This window comes from Balaenoptera borealis, assembly GCF_965194805.1.
Source record: "Balaenoptera borealis genome assembly, chromosome: 1".
Lineage (NCBI taxonomy): Eukaryota > Metazoa > Chordata > Mammalia > Artiodactyla > Balaenopteridae > Balaenoptera > Balaenoptera borealis.
This window is the reverse complement of record NC_138860.1, coordinates 25,282,176-25,300,700: the sequence shown is the minus strand read 5'-3', so window position 1 is coordinate 25,300,700 and position 18,525 is coordinate 25,282,176. Positions and strand designations below refer to the sequence as shown.

The 18,525-nt window shown below is 37.4% G+C and overlaps 1 protein-coding gene and 1 long non-coding RNA gene across 14 annotated transcripts in view; one reads left to right on the top strand and one right to left on the bottom strand.

The window, feature by feature from the left end:
- Positions 1-18,525, top strand: part of LOC309604882 (serine/threonine-protein kinase MRCK alpha) — a 319,353-nt gene that overhangs the window by 120,739 nt on the left and 180,089 nt on the right. For all 13 annotated transcript variants that reach the window (XM_082339881.1, XM_082339883.1, XM_082339890.1 and 10 more), the window contains exon 5: positions 2,787-2,935. In XM_082339881.1, the coding sequence (XP_082196007.1) occupies positions 2,787-2,935 (149 nt within the window). The remainder of the gene's footprint in view (positions 1-2,786; positions 2,936-18,525) is intronic.
- LOC309605637 overlaps positions 9,807-18,525 on the bottom strand; it is a 90,694-nt gene continuing 81,975 nt past the window's right edge. The window contains exon 2 of the long non-coding RNA XR_014231463.1: positions 9,807-13,413. This is a non-coding gene — a long non-coding RNA (uncharacterized lncRNA). The remainder of the gene's footprint in view (positions 13,414-18,525) is intronic.

The window sequence follows — 18,525 nt, the reverse complement described above, 5'->3', positions numbered from 1 at the left end:
TGCACGGGCTTCTCATTATCGCGGCCTCTCTTGTTGCAGAGCACAGGCTCCAGATGCGCAGGCTCAGTAATCGTGGCTCACGGGCCTAGTTGCTCCGCGGCATGTGGGATCTTCCCAGACCAGGGCTCGAACCCTTGTCCCCTGCGTTGGCAGGCAGATTCTCAACCACTGCGCCACCAGAGATGCCCAAGACTCTTTAGCTCTTAATGTCAATAAGATATTACTTGGTAATATCCTTGAAATAATAACTCCATTCTATAATAAAATCACCTGAACTTTAAGACATTATAACTGACATTCTAAATATATTCTATTTACTGACCATCATGCTAAGTGCTATACTCTGAAGAAGGTATCATTATTGTAGTTATATAGATGAGAAAGTAAAGTACCAAAGAAATTAAGTAATTTTTCAAAAGCCACTTATAACCCATAGTCAGAATTTGAATACAGGTCTCTCTGACTACAAAGTCCATCTTTCCACTATATCTAGTTTTCACGCACTGTATGACATGACATGACATGACATAACATAATATACACATGTATATGTAATACATATTTATAAAGCAATCCAGAAAATAACAAAAAGCTATGACATAGTCTGTAATCTAACAACCCAGAGATAATCGCTGTCAATATTTTGGTGTATACTCCTTGTTTTTTCTTTTTTGGTATACACACACTGTAAAGGAACACTCTGTTGTTTTTATTTACACTACACACAGTACTCTCTGCACAGTACTTCACTTCTGACATTAGATGTGTGGGTTTTCCACACATAAAGCAATTCTCCCACACTAGCTGGGTGTCCTATAATTTAACTCAATTCTGATACTATCTAACTGGAGATAGCATCAGATCTCACAGGTTGAGGGTTCAAGTCCTGCAAGATGGCCCCCCATACTCCCCAGTCCAAAGTCCATGTTGTTACTTGTGCTTCTGACCTACAGGCTATAGATCAGAGATTTCCACCACCCCCTCCTCTGATTCAGTTGCTTTTCTAGAGCAGCTCACAGAACTCAGGAACAGCCCAATGAAAGAGATGTGTAGGGCAGGTGTGAGGAAAGGGGCACGGAGCTTCATGCCCTCTCCAAGAATGTACCACTCTCCCAGCACCTCCACTTGTTTGCCAACCTGGGCACTATCTAAACCCCATGCTGGTTTTTTATGAAGGCTTCATTACTTAAGCATGATTGATTAAATAATTGGCCATTGATTTTTTTGTTTTAATTGAAGTGTAGTTGATTTACAATGTTGTGTTAGTTTCTGGTGTACAGCAAAGTGATTCAGTTATACATATATATATACATATTCTTTTCTATTATGATTTATTATAGAATATTGAGTATAGTTCTCTGTGCTGTACAGTAGGACCTTGTTGTTTATCTGTTTTATGTATAGTATTTTGTATCTGCTAATCCCAAACTCATAAGTTATCCTTCTCCCACCCCCTTTCCCCTTTGGTAACTATAAGTTTGTTTTCTATGTCTGTGAGTCTGTTTCTGTTTTGAACATAAGTTCATTTGTGTTGCATTTTAGATTCTACATATAAGTGATATCTTGTGGTATTTGTCTTTCTCTTTCTGACTTACTTCACTTAGTATGATAATCTCTAGGTCCATCCATGTTGCTGCAAATGGCATTATTTTATTCTTTTTTATGGCTTAGTGGTATTCCATTGTGTATATATACCACATCTTCTTTATCCATTCATCTGTCAGTGGACATTTAGGTTGCTTCCATGTCTTGGCTATTGTAAATAGTGCTGCAATGAACATTGGGGTACATGTATCTTTTTGAATTAGAGTTTTCTCCAGATATAAGCCCAGGAGTGGGATTGTTGGATCATATGGCCGTTGATGATTGATTCAACTTCCAGTCCCTTTCCCTGGAGGTCGGGGGTTGGGGGGTGAGGCTGTGAGACTGAAAGTTCCAATACCCTAATCTTGGTTGGTTCCCTGGCAACCAGCTGCCATCCTTAGGTTTCCTAGGGGTTTTCCAAAAGTCACCTCATGAACATAAACTTAGGTGTGGTTGAAAGGGACTTGTTATAAATAACAAAAGACACCTATACCTTGTCATTTAGGAAATTCCAATGGTTTTAAGGAACTCTCTGTTCTATTCCAAAAAATACATATTTATTATAAATCACAGTATCACACACACATACCCATAAGAGTCCCTATCTAAAATTAGTTGGCTTCTGTTTATGTATACTTAAGAAAAGTCCATTCTGATAGTTGCACAGTATCAGAAATGGGAAGAGAAACGTATGGTGAGAATTGCTGTATATTTTATATACCAGTGGCTTCCAAATGCTGTTCCAAGTGCTGGTCATAATAAAGTTGTAATTGGTTCAAGATGAAATAAGGAAAATGTAGTGAGATGAAGATGAATTTATTCAACGTAAATGACTGTCTTATTCTGAGTTTTAAAAATTTATTTGGAAAATTTAAATGTTTATTCTTCTATGAAATGTTGGTAAAACTGTGGTCTGTTGTTGTAGTTGATGATGATGTTACTTTTCCATATTTTTACTTTGCAAAAAACAACAAGAAAGCAATGTTAATCCTATATTGTTTCCTGCCTCAGTTTTTAGAAGATTTATTAACTGCTTTATGAAATTTTCAAGACTTATAAGTGACTGCTGCTGATCATCTTACCCAGCTCCTTGTTAATTAACAACAAAAGTATTTGATCCAGTGCTATTTGACCTTGGTTTACATTAGATACATTGTTTTTTCACCCTTATTTATTGAGTACATTTTATTTTTCATTCTCAGTACCTGGTTATGGATTATTATGTTGGTGGGGATTTGCTTACTCTACTAAGCAAATTTGAAGATAGATTGCCTGAAGATATGGCTCGATTTTACTTGGCTGAGATGGTGATAGCAATTGATTCAGTTCATCAACTGCATTATGTACACAGGTGAGTAAGATGCAGTGAAGGAGAGGATTGTATAAATGTCAAAAGAGATGTTTCTGTAAGAAAGTGGTGATTTTGATGGCCATGGAATAATTTCTTCTTTGTAAACTGTTTGACAGGTATAATGATTTATTTAAAAAATTTCCTACAAATGTGTTATTTTGTATACCGTTTAAGATGGAATGAAGGAAATGCAGGCCATCTACAAAATGATTTTTGTGTAGGTTTGTACTTATGCCTGTTGACACATATTAAAAATCTCTGTGTATGTAAACATCTCATAATAATTTATGTGTAGTAAAAAATGTTAAAACTTATTGAATGGTTTAAAAGGCAGTCTCACATTTTAAAAAGAAAGAAAGTAGGAAATATTCACAAAGTTATTGGTGAATTAATCACTCAAATGAGCAAATCTTTGCGTTGTGCAAAATGTGAGAAAGCGTAAAGAGACGCTAAGGAGAAGCAGGGAAAGGGAAGGGATCCTGGCATGTTGGAAAGAAACAACCATTTTCTAAGACCATAGTTTGCATGCATCAGAGTCATATGGAGGGCTGTTAAAACTCCAGAGTTTCTGATTGAGTAGGTTGGATGGGTCTGGGGACTTGGCATCTCTAACACCTTCCCAGGTGATGCTGCTGCTCCTGCCCCTGCTGGTCTAGTGACCTCACTTGTGATAACTTAGGCTCCAAGACAGCAATGGCTGTTTCTTTTTGCGTTGTGGGTAATGAGAGTAATCTCTGTGAAGAGCAAGAATGTTGGAAGAAGAAAACTTTTCTGTTTCAGAGTTTGTTTTTTTTAAGATTTGGGTATCTTATGCTGATTGATTTAATTAGTAGTGAAGTTTTAGGACATTATTAAAAGAAGAATATTTTGGTTAAAATATTTTGTATTTTTCAGATCTCAGTTTGACTTTTCCTCTTCACATGCTTTTCTCTGTCGATATCTGATAGTCACAAATTTTCTTCAAAGCAAAAACATGAACATACTTTGAAAACTGTAAAGCACAATGCAGTTTTTAAGATGGTATTGTTGTCTCAAGAGTGAATTATTTGGATGAGAAACCAACGTGCTGTTTTGTTGCTTAAGCAGTAAGCCAAGATCCTAGCTGAGGACTGTCATTTAAAAAATCACTTCATTGAACATTTAAAGAATGCTAGTCTTAGACTCGTGAAGTTTAGAGAAACCTTACTCAGTTCACATCTAAATTCGCAACAAGGACTGATTATTTCTGAAAATAATTCATCTAGATTAGAGATAGTAAATATGAGGTATTTCTGTTACCCTCCCTTCTGCCAGGCTGTGACAAATATTCTTAACTGATCACAGGACTCCTTCCCACTGACTGTATATGCAGTCTTATAATTCTTCTCAAGACAGCATTCTGGGTAACAACTATCTTTCCGATATTGAAATGTGGATTGTAATCCATTTCAGCCCTGAGTGCTGCTTGAGTACCTCTAATTTTACAAGGTACTTAATGTTAAATGAATCCTATTTATTCCATTGTTGGACAGCTCCAATGTTATAGAATTTTACTTTATGTTAAGCTGAATTTCTTTTTCTCTTAATCATTGGTCTACTTTTGCCTTCAGAGCCACATATAATAATCTAGTTTATCTTATAGTCATCATGCCTTCTGAAGTCATCTCTTCTTTAGGTTAAACATCTATACATTTATAGTGTCTCTTATCAAAACTGACATACACATTTTCTCTCCCACTGTCTCACACACGTGTACACACACACACATACACACACACACACACACACACACATGCTCTTAGCCTGTGACCACTCCCACACCTCTTCTCCCTCCCTTCTTGTCTTTCCTTTTGCCTGTCAGTGGACATGTTCTGATGCATCGATGCGCTTCTTAAAATGTGATTCCCATTTTCTGGATAGAATATTTTCAGCAAATGCTTTACTGAGGAAATATTTATTGAGTCCTCTTTTATAAATAGCATTGTGCTAAACTATGTGAAATTTTAAGTAAGTATAGCATACAGTCCTGACACTGAAGATGCTTCCAGTCTGTGTGGGGACACAAAACACAAGACATAAATAAAAATTTTGTTTAGAGTAGTGAAGATTTTTTTGAAGATAAAAACAAGCTTATTTTAAAGTGTATATGGAAAGGCAACAACTAAAGTAGCTAAAATGATTTTGAAAAAGGAGAATAAATTAGGAAGAATCACTCTACCTGATATTAAGACTTACTATATCACTATCTTAAGCTTAAGCAAGACTCTGGTAATGGTGGAGGAATAAACGCATAGATCACTAGACAAAATAGAGGACCCAGACAGAGACTAACACAAATAACTCCCAATTGATTTTGACAAAGTTGCAAAAGCAGTTCAGTGGAGGAAATATAGTCTTCAACAATCGGGCTAGAATAATAGGCAAAAAAACCAAACTTCCCCAAACCTCACACAAATACAAAAAAATAATTCAAAATGGATCATTGGTTTAAATGTATGGTGTAAAAGTATAAAAGTTTTAGAAGAAAACATTGGAGAACATCTTCTGGACTTTGGGTTTGGTAAGGAGTTTTTAGATATGACACCAAAAACATGGTCCCTGAAACAAAAACTAGTGAAGTGGACTTCATCAAAATTAAAAACGTGTTCTACATAAGATTCTGGTAAGAAGATAAAAAGGCAAGCTATAGAAGGGGAGAAAATATTTGCAAACCGCATATCTGACGAAGGCCTTATATGTAGAATATGTTAAAAATACCTCTCAAAACAAAATTTAAAAATCTTGAACAATCCAATTATAAAATGGGCAAAAGACATGAACGGACATTTCACCCAAGGGGAGACAGAGATATCAACTAAGCACATGAAAAGATGTTCAACATCATTAGCCATTAGAAAAATGCAGATTAAAACTACAATGAGATATCAAAGAGAAGGTATTAGAATAGCTAAAATAAAAAGTAGTGATACTACTAAATGCTGATATGCAGAGAAAGTAGATCTCTCACACATTGTTGATAAGAATGTGTACAGCTACTCTGGAAAACAGTGTGAAAGTTAAAAAAAAAATTAAACATGTACTTACTATGTGACCCAGCAATTACATTTTAAGGTATTTATCCCAGAAAAATTAAAACTTATATTCACAGAAGAACCTGTACATGAATGTTCATAGCAGCTTTATTTGTAATAGCAAAATGCTGGAAACAGCCTAGATGCCCTTCAGTGGGTGATGGTTGAACAAACTCTGGTATATCCATGTAATGGATTATTACTCAACAATAAAAAGGAATGAATTACTGATGCATGCAGCAACCTGGATGGACCTTAAGGGCATTATGCTTAGTGAAAAGAACTAAAACTCAAAATGTTACATATTGTATGATTCCATTTATGTAACATTCTTGAAATACCAAAACTACAGAGATAGAGGACAGATTAATGGTTTCCAGGGGAGAGGGACAGGGAAGAGTGTGGAGAGTGAGAGGGAATATAAAAAGGCAACATGAGGGAATTCCCTAGTGGTCCAGTGCTTAAGACACCACGCTTCCACTGCAGGGGACATGGGTTCGATCCCTGGTCAAGGAACTAAGAACCCACATGCTGTGCTGCGTGGCCAAAAAGGCAGCAAGAGGGAGTTCTTTTTTGTGGTGGTGGAACAGTTGTGTATCTTGATTGTGGTAGTAGTTACACAAATCTGTGAGTGGGAAAAAATTGCATGGAACTACATACACATACACGAAGGTTGAAACAAAGGATGGAAACTGACTAAGGTCTATAATCTAACATTAATGTACAGGTGTCAGTTTCCTCATTTTACTATTGTGCTACAGCTATAATATGTTATAGGGAGTAAGGGGGGAGCTGGGTAGAAGGGTACGTGGGGCTCATTGTACTGTTTTTGCAATTTGCTTTGAGTCTGCAATAATTTCAAAATAATAAGATTTTAAGGAAAAAAGGAATTTGATTACTTGCTCTTCTGAAGTCTGGAAACCAAACCCAAGAAATTCTTTATGTTACATATGCAATTCTTATAAACTTTGGTGAACTCCTCAAGATTGACAGATTTGCTTAGGCTCCTGGCCTGCCAGGAAGTGGTTTTTCTTACCGCTGGTAAGGCTGGTACCTGTAATTCAAGTATGTGGGTGCCATTAACATATAGATGATACGCAAGTCATGGGATAAGCTGAGTTCACTCTGTGAAACAGAGTCAGTATTGAAGAGGATCCAGGACTGAGCCCTGAAGAGCTCCAGTTTTTGGAGACTGGGTGGAGTAGGAATAGTCAAGGAAGCAAACTAAGAAGGAACAGCCAGAGGTTAGGAGGAAAATAATTAGAGTGTAGATAAGGTGGCTTATGGGAAATAAAAGTAAATCATCTTTCCCTTTATATTTAATTACATTAATGTCCTAGGTGACACATTTCAAGCAAACATTTAATAATCTCTTTTTCCTGTGGATATTTCTGTCCCGGGTGTTGGAGGTGGCAGTGGGGGCAGCTGTAAGATATCCCTTGCTTTTATGTTAAGTAATATAATATGCTCTTTACTTTCAATTTATTGTCTTTTGAAAGAAGGTGTTTAACAAAATACTTATGCTTCATAGTTGTGCCCAACTTGGACAAATTTTTAATTTTGTAAATTCATTCATCATGAAAGTTTTGTTCAATCAGTACTGTTTTCCCAGTGTTCTAGCTACTTTCTTGGGTGAGACAACAGAAATGAAAGAAATACCCCCTCATTTTGAGAAGTTATGTGGATAAATTTAACTGTAATAATAGAGAGCAATTAAATGATGAGAAAACCAGGTTAAAAAAAGTAGTAAAGTTGTATACTAAACATTGTGGAGATGTAAAATAAAAGAATAAATAAGTTAGGCGAACAAGTGAATCAGGAAGACCTCTTGGAAAAAGCCATGTATGTGATAGGAAGAAGACATTTCAAGAGATTGAATTAGCTTAACTAAGGAAGGAGAACCAAGGTAAACACGATACACAGAGAATGACCATTAACGTTCAGAAGTAATATATTATCATTATTTTAATGTTAAAGATAGCACTTGAATACTTAGAAAAATACAACACAGGTTACTCTTGAACAATGTGGGAGTTAGGATGCCGACACTCATGCAGTTGAAAATCCACCTATAACTTTATAGTCTGCCCTCTGTATCCTTAGTTCCACCCTTATCCTTGGTTCCGCTATATTTGAGGTTCCTCCATCTGTAATATTTACTATTTTAAAAAGGTCATGTGTAAGTAGACCCACCCAGTTCAAACCAAATGTTGTTCAAGGGTCAACTGTATCAAAAAATATCAGCATTATAAAAGCATGTCCGTTTTTCCCTATGCTTTTAACAAAATGGTTTTTTCCCCCCTGCATTTATTGAAATGCTATTTTGGCAGTCATAAAATATCTTCTTTTCAGTCATCTCTCAATTCAGATTTTAGACTTTGCCATAGGTGCAGTTTAATTTTCACCTTAAAGTTTGAAATGCCAGCATTTCCATTTTTTATTTGCTGAATAAGCAGTTTGCATTTTCAGGGTATGTCCTCTCTTTTCAATCATTTATTTGCTTATATGCAAAATTTGTGAATAGAGGTTATTTCTAACAACTCCACAGCATCATTGGGTGTATCTGACTCCGGTTGATTAAAGTGTGTGCCAAATACTGGGTTATGGTAAAGTAAGCCCTAATTATAGGTTGAAAAAAAACCCAACTTATTTCTAAATAAATATGCTAAAACTAAACTCAGCAGTAGGCTTTGTGTTCAAGTTGTCAGCTACAACTTCAAAAATGCTAATAATGAAAGACACACAGTCCCACTAGAACAACAATCTGATTGATCTAATTACAAATATTGTGTTTGATTTTCTTGCGGTTTAGTTTCAGATGACAAAAATGGAAAGATGAGGACTCTTATGGTGTTTTTCAGTACCATGTAGATACTCTACATAGATAATCAAAATGTCACCTGCTGATACCCTGTGTCCTTCAGGGACTAAGCCCTTACCTTGATTTCTGTTTCTAGTGTAGTTTTCTATAACACCATTTTAAGAGTACTGCACATTTTGCCTCCAAACTAGAAGTACCTTGCTAGAAACTACTTTGATTGAGAAGGGAAGGTCTTTGATGGTTGGCAGATTGTTCTGTTACAAACATCAATGATATTATAAAGTATACAACACTTTAAGGTTGTATACTTCTAGAGAGAATTAGATATGTGTACATAATCTGCAGAGATAATTTCCTTTATTATGGAGCACTTATCATTTTGCAAAAGGAAAAAAATTCTTTTAAGTACTTAGTGAAAATAGGTATCCATATAGTCAGATCATGGTAGACTAAACTTTTAAAGCAGTTTAAAAAAATGGAGAATTCCCTCTCCATTTTAAACCCTTCAAAGGCAATTTAAAAAAATGATATAAAAATCACAAACTTTTGTTGGCTCTACTCATAATTGCACTAGATATTATCTTTGATAATTAACATTTGAAATCATTGTTGTATTGCTGCTTCATATGATTTTTTTTCCAAACTTTTTTCACCCTTAGGAAAGAATGATCTCTGTTTTTTTGTATAACTTGCCAGTGGTATTCAGGGGATCTTTGTAAAAATTGCTGTGAGATTAAATTTATAAATAATCTTCTTTAACAGCTTTATTGAGATATAAATCACATATCATACTAGTCAGTCTTTTAAAGTGTACAGTGGTTTTTACTATATTCACAGGTAAGTGCAACTATCTCCTCAGTCCATTTTTATATTTAAAAATTTCTTTAATTGAAGTGTAGTTGATTTACAATATTATATTAGTTTCATGTGTACAAAATAGTGATTCAAAGTTTTTATAGATTATACTCTATTTGTGGTTATTATAAAATATTGGCTGTAGTCCCTGTGCTGTACAATATATCCTTGTAGTTTATTTATTTTATACATAGTAGTTTGTATCTCTTAATCCCCTACCCCTATCTTACCCCCCACCTCCACTGGTAACTACTAGTGTGTTCTCTATATCTGTGAGTCTGTTTCTTTTTTGTTATATTCATTCATTTATTTTTTAGATTCCACATATAAGTGATAACATACAGTATCTGTCTTTCTCTGTCTGACTTATTTCACTAAGCACGATACACTCCAGGTCCATCCATGTTGTTGCAAATGGCAAAATTTCACTCTTTTTAATGGCTGAATAGTATTCCATTGTGTGTGTGTGTGTGTGTGTGTGTGTGTATACCACATCTTTATCCATTCATCTGTTGATAGACAATTAGGTTGTGTCCGTATTTTGGCTATTGTAAATAATGCTGCTGTGAACATCGGGGTGCATATATCTTTTCAAATTAGTGTTTTTGTTTTCTTCAGATACATACCCAGGCATGGACTTGCTGGATTATAGGATAGTTCTATTTTTAGCTTTTTGAGGAACATCCACACTGTTTTCCACAGTGGCTGTACCAGTTTACATTCCCGCCAACAGTGTATGAGGGTTCCCTTTTCTCCACATCCTTGCCAACATGTGTTATTTGTGGTCTTTTTGATGTTATCCATCCTGATAGGTGTGAGGTGATTATTTCATTGTGGTTTTAATTTGCATTTCTCTGCTGATTAATGATGTTGAGCATCTCTTTTGTGCCTGTTGGCCATCTGTATGTCTTCTTTGGAAAAATGTGTATTTGGGTCTTATGCCCCCTTTTAAATTGGGTTGTTTGTTTTCTTGATATTGAGTTGCATGAGCTGTTTATATATTTTGGATATTAACCCCTTATTGCTCATATCAGTTTTGGTGAAATATTTTCTCCCATTCAGTAGGTTGTCTTTTCATTCTGTCAAATTTCCTTTGCTGTGCAAATGCTTTTAAATCTAATTAGATCCCATTTGTTTATTTTTGCTTTTATTGCCTTTGCCTTTTGTGTTTCCATACAAATTTTAAGTTGTTCTAGTTCTGTGAAAAATGCCATGGGTATGTTGATAGTGATTGCATTGAATCTGTAGATTGGCTTGCATAGTATGGTCATTTTTACGATATTCTTCCACTCCATGAATACAGTATATCTTTCCATCTGTTTGTGTTGTCTTCAGTTTCTTTCGTCAATATCTTATAGTTTTCTGAGTACAGGTCTTTTACTGCCTTAGTTAGGTTTATTCCCAGGTATTTTATTCTTCTGATGAGATTGTAAATGGGATTGTTTCCTTAATTTCTCTTTCTGACAGTTTGTTGTTAGTGTATGGAAATGCAACAGATTTCTGTAAATTAATTTTGTATCCTGCAACTTTACTAAATTCATTGATGAACTCTAGTAGTTTCTTGGTGGTGTTTTTAGGATTTTCTATGTACAGTATCATGTCATCTGCAAAAAGTGACAGTTTTACTTCTTCCCTTCCAATTCAAATCCTTTTTATTTCTTTTTCTTGTCTGATTGCTGTGGCTAGGACTTCTAATATTATATTGAGTAAAAATGGCAAGAGTGGGCATCCTTGTCTTGTTCGTGATCTTACGGGAAATGCTTTCAGCTTTTCACCACTGAGTATGATGTTAGCTGTGGACCTATCATATATGGCCTTTATTATGTTGAGGCATATTCCCTCTGTGCCCTCTTTGTGGAGAGTTTTTATTATAAATCAGTGTTGAATTTTGTCAAAAGCTTTTTCTGCATCTATTGAGCTCATCATATGATTTTTGTTCTTCAATTTGTTAATGTGGTATATCACTTTGATTTGCAGATATTGGACCATCCTTGCATCCCTGCGATAAAACCCACTTGACCATGGTATATGATCCTTTTAATGTGTTGCTGGATATGATTAACTAATATTTTGTTGGGAATTTTTATGTCTATGTTCATCAGTGACATTGGCCTGTAGTTTTCTTTTTTTGTGATATTGTTGTCTGGTTTTAGTGTCAGGATGATGCTGGGCCTGTAGGATGTAGAGGAAGTCTTCCTTCCTCTTCAGTGTTTTGGAATAATTTGAGAAGTGCAGGTGTTAACTCTTCTTTAAATATTTGGTAGAATTCACGTGTGAAGACATCTGGTCCTGGACTTTTGTTTGTTGGGAATAAAGAGTTCATTTTGTTTGTTGAGAGAAAGAGTTCATCCTTGAACTCTTTCTTGGGAAGGTTGCCTGTCTACACTTTGCTTAATTCGTCTGGCATTTTATCTTGTTTCTTCATTTGGAACATGTTCCTCTGTCACCTCAATTTGCCTAATTTGCTGTCTTTGTTTCTATGTATCTGGGAGGTTAGTTATATTTCCCAACCTTGGAGAAGTGGCCTTCTGTAGGAGATGTCCTATTTGACTCCCCTTTGGTCACCAGAGCTATATGCTGTAGGGGTGCCCCTATGTGGGCTGTGTGGATCCTTCTGTTGTGGTGGGCTGAATACTGTGGATGGTCTTGTAGGCATGGTTGGTGGGGTCAGGTCACAAGGCAGCTGGCTGTAGAACTCCAGGGGGCCCCAGGGCTAGTGCTGGCTCGTTGGGTGGGGTCTGGGTCTAGGCAATTCCAGAGCTGTTGCTCACCCACTGGTAGGTGGAGCCAGGTCCTGGGGTTAATGCTGGCCCACTGGTGGGCCGAGCTGGGTCCTGGGGTCTGGCAGCAGAGCTAGAGGTACCAGAGCTGGTGTCGGACTGCTGTGGGTGGGGCTGGCTCCTGACGCAGCTGGCTGTGGGGTACAGGGTGTCCCAAAGCTTGTGTCAGCCTGCTAGTGAGTAGGACTGGATCCTGGGGCTAATAAGCTAGAGGGAGGATTCCAAAATGGTGCTTGCCAGCACTAGTGTCCACGTGGTAGAATGGAGCTCCCCAAATTGGCTGCTGCCAGTGTCTAAGTCCCCAGAGTGAAGTTTCCGTCACTTCCTGCCTCTCCAGGAGACTCTCCAAGATCAGCAGGTAGGTCTGACCCAGGCTCCTTTCAGATTACTGCTTCTGCCCTGGGTCCTGGAGAATGTGAGATTTTGTGTGTGCCCTTTAAGAATAGAATCTGTATTTCCCACAGCCCTCTGGTCTCCCAAAAGTAAGACCCACTGGCCTTCAAGGCTAAACATTCTGGGGGCTCCTCTTCCCAATACGGGACTCCTGGGCTCAGGAGCCCAATGAGGGGCTCAGACCCCTCGCTCCTTGGGGAGAACCTCTGCAATTGTAATTACCCTCCCGTTTGTGTGTCAGCCACCCTGAGATACGGGTCTTTGCTATACCATGACTCCGCCTCTCCTACCCGACTCATTGTGGTTCCTTCTTTATATCTTTAGTTGTAGTGATCTTTTCTGGTAGGTTCCAGTTTTGCATCAATAGTTGTTCTATAAATAGTTGTAATTTTGATTTGCCCATGAGAGGAGGTGAGCTCAGGGTCTTCCTACTCCACCATCTTGGGAACTCTGTCCACCTCAGCCCACTTTAAACCATTTTCATCACTTCAAAAAGAAACCCCAGGGGCTTCCCTGGTGGCACAGTGGTTAAGAATCCACCTGCCAAAAAAAAAAAAAAAAAAAAAAAAAAGAATCCACCTGCCAATGCAGGGGACATGGGTTTGAGCCCTGGTCCGGGAAGATCCCACATGCCGTGGAGCAACTAAGCCTGTGCACGACAACTACTGAGCCTGCGCTCTAGAGCCCATGAGCCACAGCTACTGAAGCCCGCATGCCTAGAGCCAGTGCTCTGCAACAACAGAAGCCACAGCAATGAGAAGCCTGCTCACTGCAACGAAGAGTAGCTCCTGCTCACCACAACTAGAGAAAGCCTGTGTGCAGCAATGAAGACCCAACACAGCCAAAAAATAAATAAATAAGTAAATAAATAAATAAATTCTTAAAAAAAAAAAAAAGAAACCCCATACCTTTAAGTTCTCACCTCCATGTTCCCCTATTTCCCCAGCCCTAAGCAACCATTAATCTACTTTCTATCTGCATAGATTTGCCTGTTCTGGACATTTAATATAAATGAAATCATATAACATGTCTTGTTTGACTGCCTTATTTCACTTAGCTTAGTATTTTTGAGGTTCAGTTGTGTTGTCTCAACCAGGTTGACTGTCTCTTAAAACTAAAACGCTAACATTTTCCAGAGATTTTTGATAGAACTCAGAGTGTACATGACATAACATCACAGTGCACACGATACAACCCCAAATTAATCTATCAGGAAATTATGATTCAGTCTCAAGAGAAAAAATAGTTGACTTATCCACCTGAAGAGTCATTAGGACTAAGAATTATCAGACAAAACCTTTAAAGAAGGACTTACTTTAAATATACTCCACAAAGTAAAGGAAAACACGTTTGAAATGAATGAATGATGGAAAATCTCTGCAATGAAATAGATAATATAAAAGAACCAATGGGACTTACAGAGCAGAAAAATACAGTATCTCTAATAAAAATTCACTGAGTGGTTTCAATATCAAAAGGAGGTTTATAGGAAAAAGTCAGTGAAATTGAATATAGATCAGTGGAAGTATCCTATGAAGAACAGAGATGAAAAGATTGAAAAAATAAAGGTTAATAAAAAGATCTATCATATATATAATTGGAGTCCCAGAAAGAGAGCAGGGAGGGAACAGAAGTTTAGGAACAGCCCTAAACTTCTCAACTTTGGAGAAATACATGAATTTATAGAATCAACAATTGCAGCACCAAAACAATATAAATTCAAAGAAAATCACACTTAGCACCTTATAATCAATTAATAGAAAGGATAATGAAGTAGTCTTGAAAGCATCTATAGAGCTAAAAGACATGAGTTTTCATATCTAAAGGGTCCACTATAGTCAACCCAATTATGGGATATAGACTCACTCAAGGCACATCACTTTCCTGAGGATGGTACGGATGAACTAATGTAAACAAATATATATATGCAAATGAACTAATATAAAGAATATGTGTAATGAATGATCACTTTGTAATTTGTTACATGCTTTGTTAAGGTATAGGATAGTGTACATTATCAAATTACTTATTTATTTTTATATTTGCCTCATTTTTCCACTAGAGGAAGGCAGAGACTGTGATGTTTTCATCTAATGTATTCAGTGGATATATATATATATTTTTTTTTTTAGAAATTCACGTTCTTTTATTTATTTATTTATTTATTTATTTATGACTGTGCTGAGTCTTCGTTTCTGTGCGAGGGCTTTCTCTAGTTGCGGCAAGTGGGGACCACTCTTCATCGCGGTGCGCGGGCCTCTCACCATCGCGGCCTCTCTTGTTGCAGAGCACAGGCTCCAGACGCGCAGGCTCAGTAATTGTGGCTCACGGGCCCAGTTGCTCCGTGGCATGTGGGATCTTCCCAGACCAGGGCTCGAACCCGTGTCCCCTGCATTGGCAGGCAGATTCTCAACCACTGCGCCACCAGGGAAGCCCCAGTGGATATATTTTATTATGTATCTCTGGAGGTTTTCTTCCTCTAGACAGGGAACCTTGTGTTTTTTTCAAGGTCTTCTTACTGGGTTATGGGTTAATAGGTTGCTGCAACATAGCATTCCCATTGTCAAGTCATATTTTAGGAACAGTTACTGTTGCATCTATTATTTAGACTACACATAGGCTTAAAAAAGAGTTACATCATTTATTGTGTAGTGCCCACTGGGTTGTATTTCCTCATAGTGTAGTTATGTATCTAGTCATTTAATTTATTCCTTTCTTTCTCACCTCATTCCATAATGGATTTAGGTAGTTTAAAATGCATACAATAAAACACTGGCAAAATATAGGTACGAGTAAAGAATCATGAGATAGAACTTGCAATTAAAAGTAAAGAACCTAAACCAGGAAAAAATAACTAATGAGCAGAAGTTGTCATTATGTTTTCATATTTTTCATGCTTACCTTTAGTTGTTTTACTTGGTATAGCTTATTCATGTAAAAATGCTCACATTTTAGATCAGACAAGGATCCTAAGGTCTCAGGCACCCTAACTTTTTGTTGGATAGAATCTGTCTCTGAAGGCAAATTAGGTCGGTTTTGTGGAATGTAATGGAGTATGTGTGCTTTGCTGTGTTTGTTTTAAACATTAAGTACTGGCTTAAATAAATTCTTAGGATGGAAAGTATGTTTTCTGAAGTATTCTCTCCTTACCCTAGTCCAAAAATAAAAGGCAAAAAATAATTCACTTGTTATTCATGGATTTCCTCATAACTCGTACTTTTTCCTCATGGAATTTATTCAATATTCAAGATTTATGATTACAGTTTTTATTAACCTCATCTACTTAATGTTAGTACTGTTTTATATAATATGGTTAACTCTTGGGTAAAGTGTACTGATGCATTACAGGAAATGGATCCAACCTATTTTAATAGAAGTGGTTGAGGGAAATAACACAGAATTCAATTCTAAAGAGTTTTTTATCCCTTATCCCATAAGATTTTATGAAGGATAGGTATGTGCTCAGCCTCCACAAGGCCTTCAGGCAGATCGCGTCTCTTTAAGCTTGGATTTGTGGTATGATTTGTCTGTTATTCTCTTGGTATATGTAAAATCATTACACTTTTACAATGAGATAGAAAAACTTTGAAGCCTGACTCTAAGATAAAACTCCCTTCAGTCCCCCACAGTCCTGAGTCTCATTTGAAAACTAGAATTTTTTATTTATTTATTTATTTATTTATTTTTGGCTGTGTTGGGTCTTCGTTTCTGTGCGAGGGCTTTCTCTTGCTGCGGTGAGCGGGGGCTACTCTTCATTGCGGTGCGCGGGCCTCTCACTGTCGCGGCCCCTCTTGTTGCGGAGCACAGGCTCCAGACGCGCAGGCTCAGTAGTTGTGGCTCACGGGCCTAGTTGCTCCGCGGCATGTGGGATCCTCCCAGACCAGGGCTCGAACCCGTGTCCCGTGCATTGGCAGGCAGATTCTCAACCACTGCGCCACCAGGGAAGCCCTGAAAACTAGAATTTTTGATGCTGCTAATGGAGGAGGTATTTGTATAATATCTTGAAATTACTAAAGAATAGATAATTTTATAGTTAGAAATTGTCAAACTAGAGTTGTAGGTGAAGTTGGGATGTGCACCGTTACAGGGATCGTTTTATATAAAGATAGTCATCATATTACAGTGCATTTGGCATTTCAGTAACTGCAAGGAATTTGGGCCAACTTCACAGTTAAAAGGAACAGTCTCAAAAGACTACCCTTACTTCTGGCACCAATTACAGGTTCGGGGGCATCCCCAAAACCACTTTTAGTTTTAATAATTTGCGAGAAGGACTCAACAGGACTCACTGAAAGCTGTTCTACCTCCAGTTACAGTTTATTACATGGAAAGGGTACAGATTAAAATCACCTAAGAGAAGATGTGCACAAGGCAGATTTCAGGAGAAGTACGAAACCCAGAGCTTCTCTCCTGTTCTCCTTGTGAAATTAGGGCAGCTTTACTTTCCCGGCATCCATGAGACAGTACGAATGGAGTATTGCCAACCGAGGAAACTCACCTGAGCGTTTGGTTTCCAGAGTTTTGGGGGTTGCTCAGTCACATACTGCCTGCAGGACTGATCTTCAGTCTCCAGCCCTTCCCTGAGGTTGGGATGATCCCTTTAGTTTCCAGTCCCTTTCGGAGATAAAACTGATACTACATGGCCCAAATAAATTATATCCATCATAGATTACATTGTCAATCTGTTTGGTGGCTCAAGGCCCCAGACAAAGATACTCCTATTAGGCATGATATTCCAAGAACCTAGAGATCACCTCCCAGCAGCTGCAGCAAAGGCCAGACCTCTCATTGGGTAAGATTAGTTCTTCACTGTACAGGCCACTTCCTGGCCTTTAGCCAAGGCTCTCTTACAACAAAATGATAATTTTTTTTTGGTATTACATTTAGTGTAGCATTTATAGGATGGACACAGCAATAATATCATAGTGAATATGTCTGTCATTTGGAGGAGTCCAGTGTTGGGTAGGGATAAATTTAAAGAAACCACTAATTCATCTTATAAGGCCATTACATACATTCTCATATTTTTGTACTACTATTTTAATTGCTTGTTTTTCCCCTTTGATCTATTGTTATTTGTACCATATGATAAACTTGTGCAGAACTGTTTAGCATAGAGACTAAGCTGATGGTTAACGAAATCTAGTTCTTCCTCCGGCTGACCATTTTATTAGATCCTGAGGAGGCTTTAACTAAATCTCCCAGTACATTTAATTATTAATATCACTATTATCAAAAGGCCTGTTCACATAATGTGGTTGAATCTTATCAGCAAGGCCAGTGTTAACACCATATGGCAGTGTGGGGAGTCAGAAGATGCTGGCATGTTACCCGTGTCCCACCGACTCATCAGCCATCTAGTCCATCATCATTTCATATGACTACATTGTCTCCCAGAGTGATGCCACTCAGGTGCGCAGAATTCCATTTGATCATGCCAGGTTCCGAAGGCAGGCAGTTGTTTCAGCAACATACGGCTTCACCCATTCTGGTATTTGGTGTAACTGAGCTAAGAGACAATATCATATCTTTTTTGAATTTTTGAATTTTATTTTATTTATTTTTTTATACAGCAGGTTCATTAGTTATCCATTTTATACATATTAGTGTATATATGTCAATCCCAATCTCCCAAGACAATATCATATCTTGCTCTGAGCCTCTCACAGAGCATCAATATAATAATAGTGA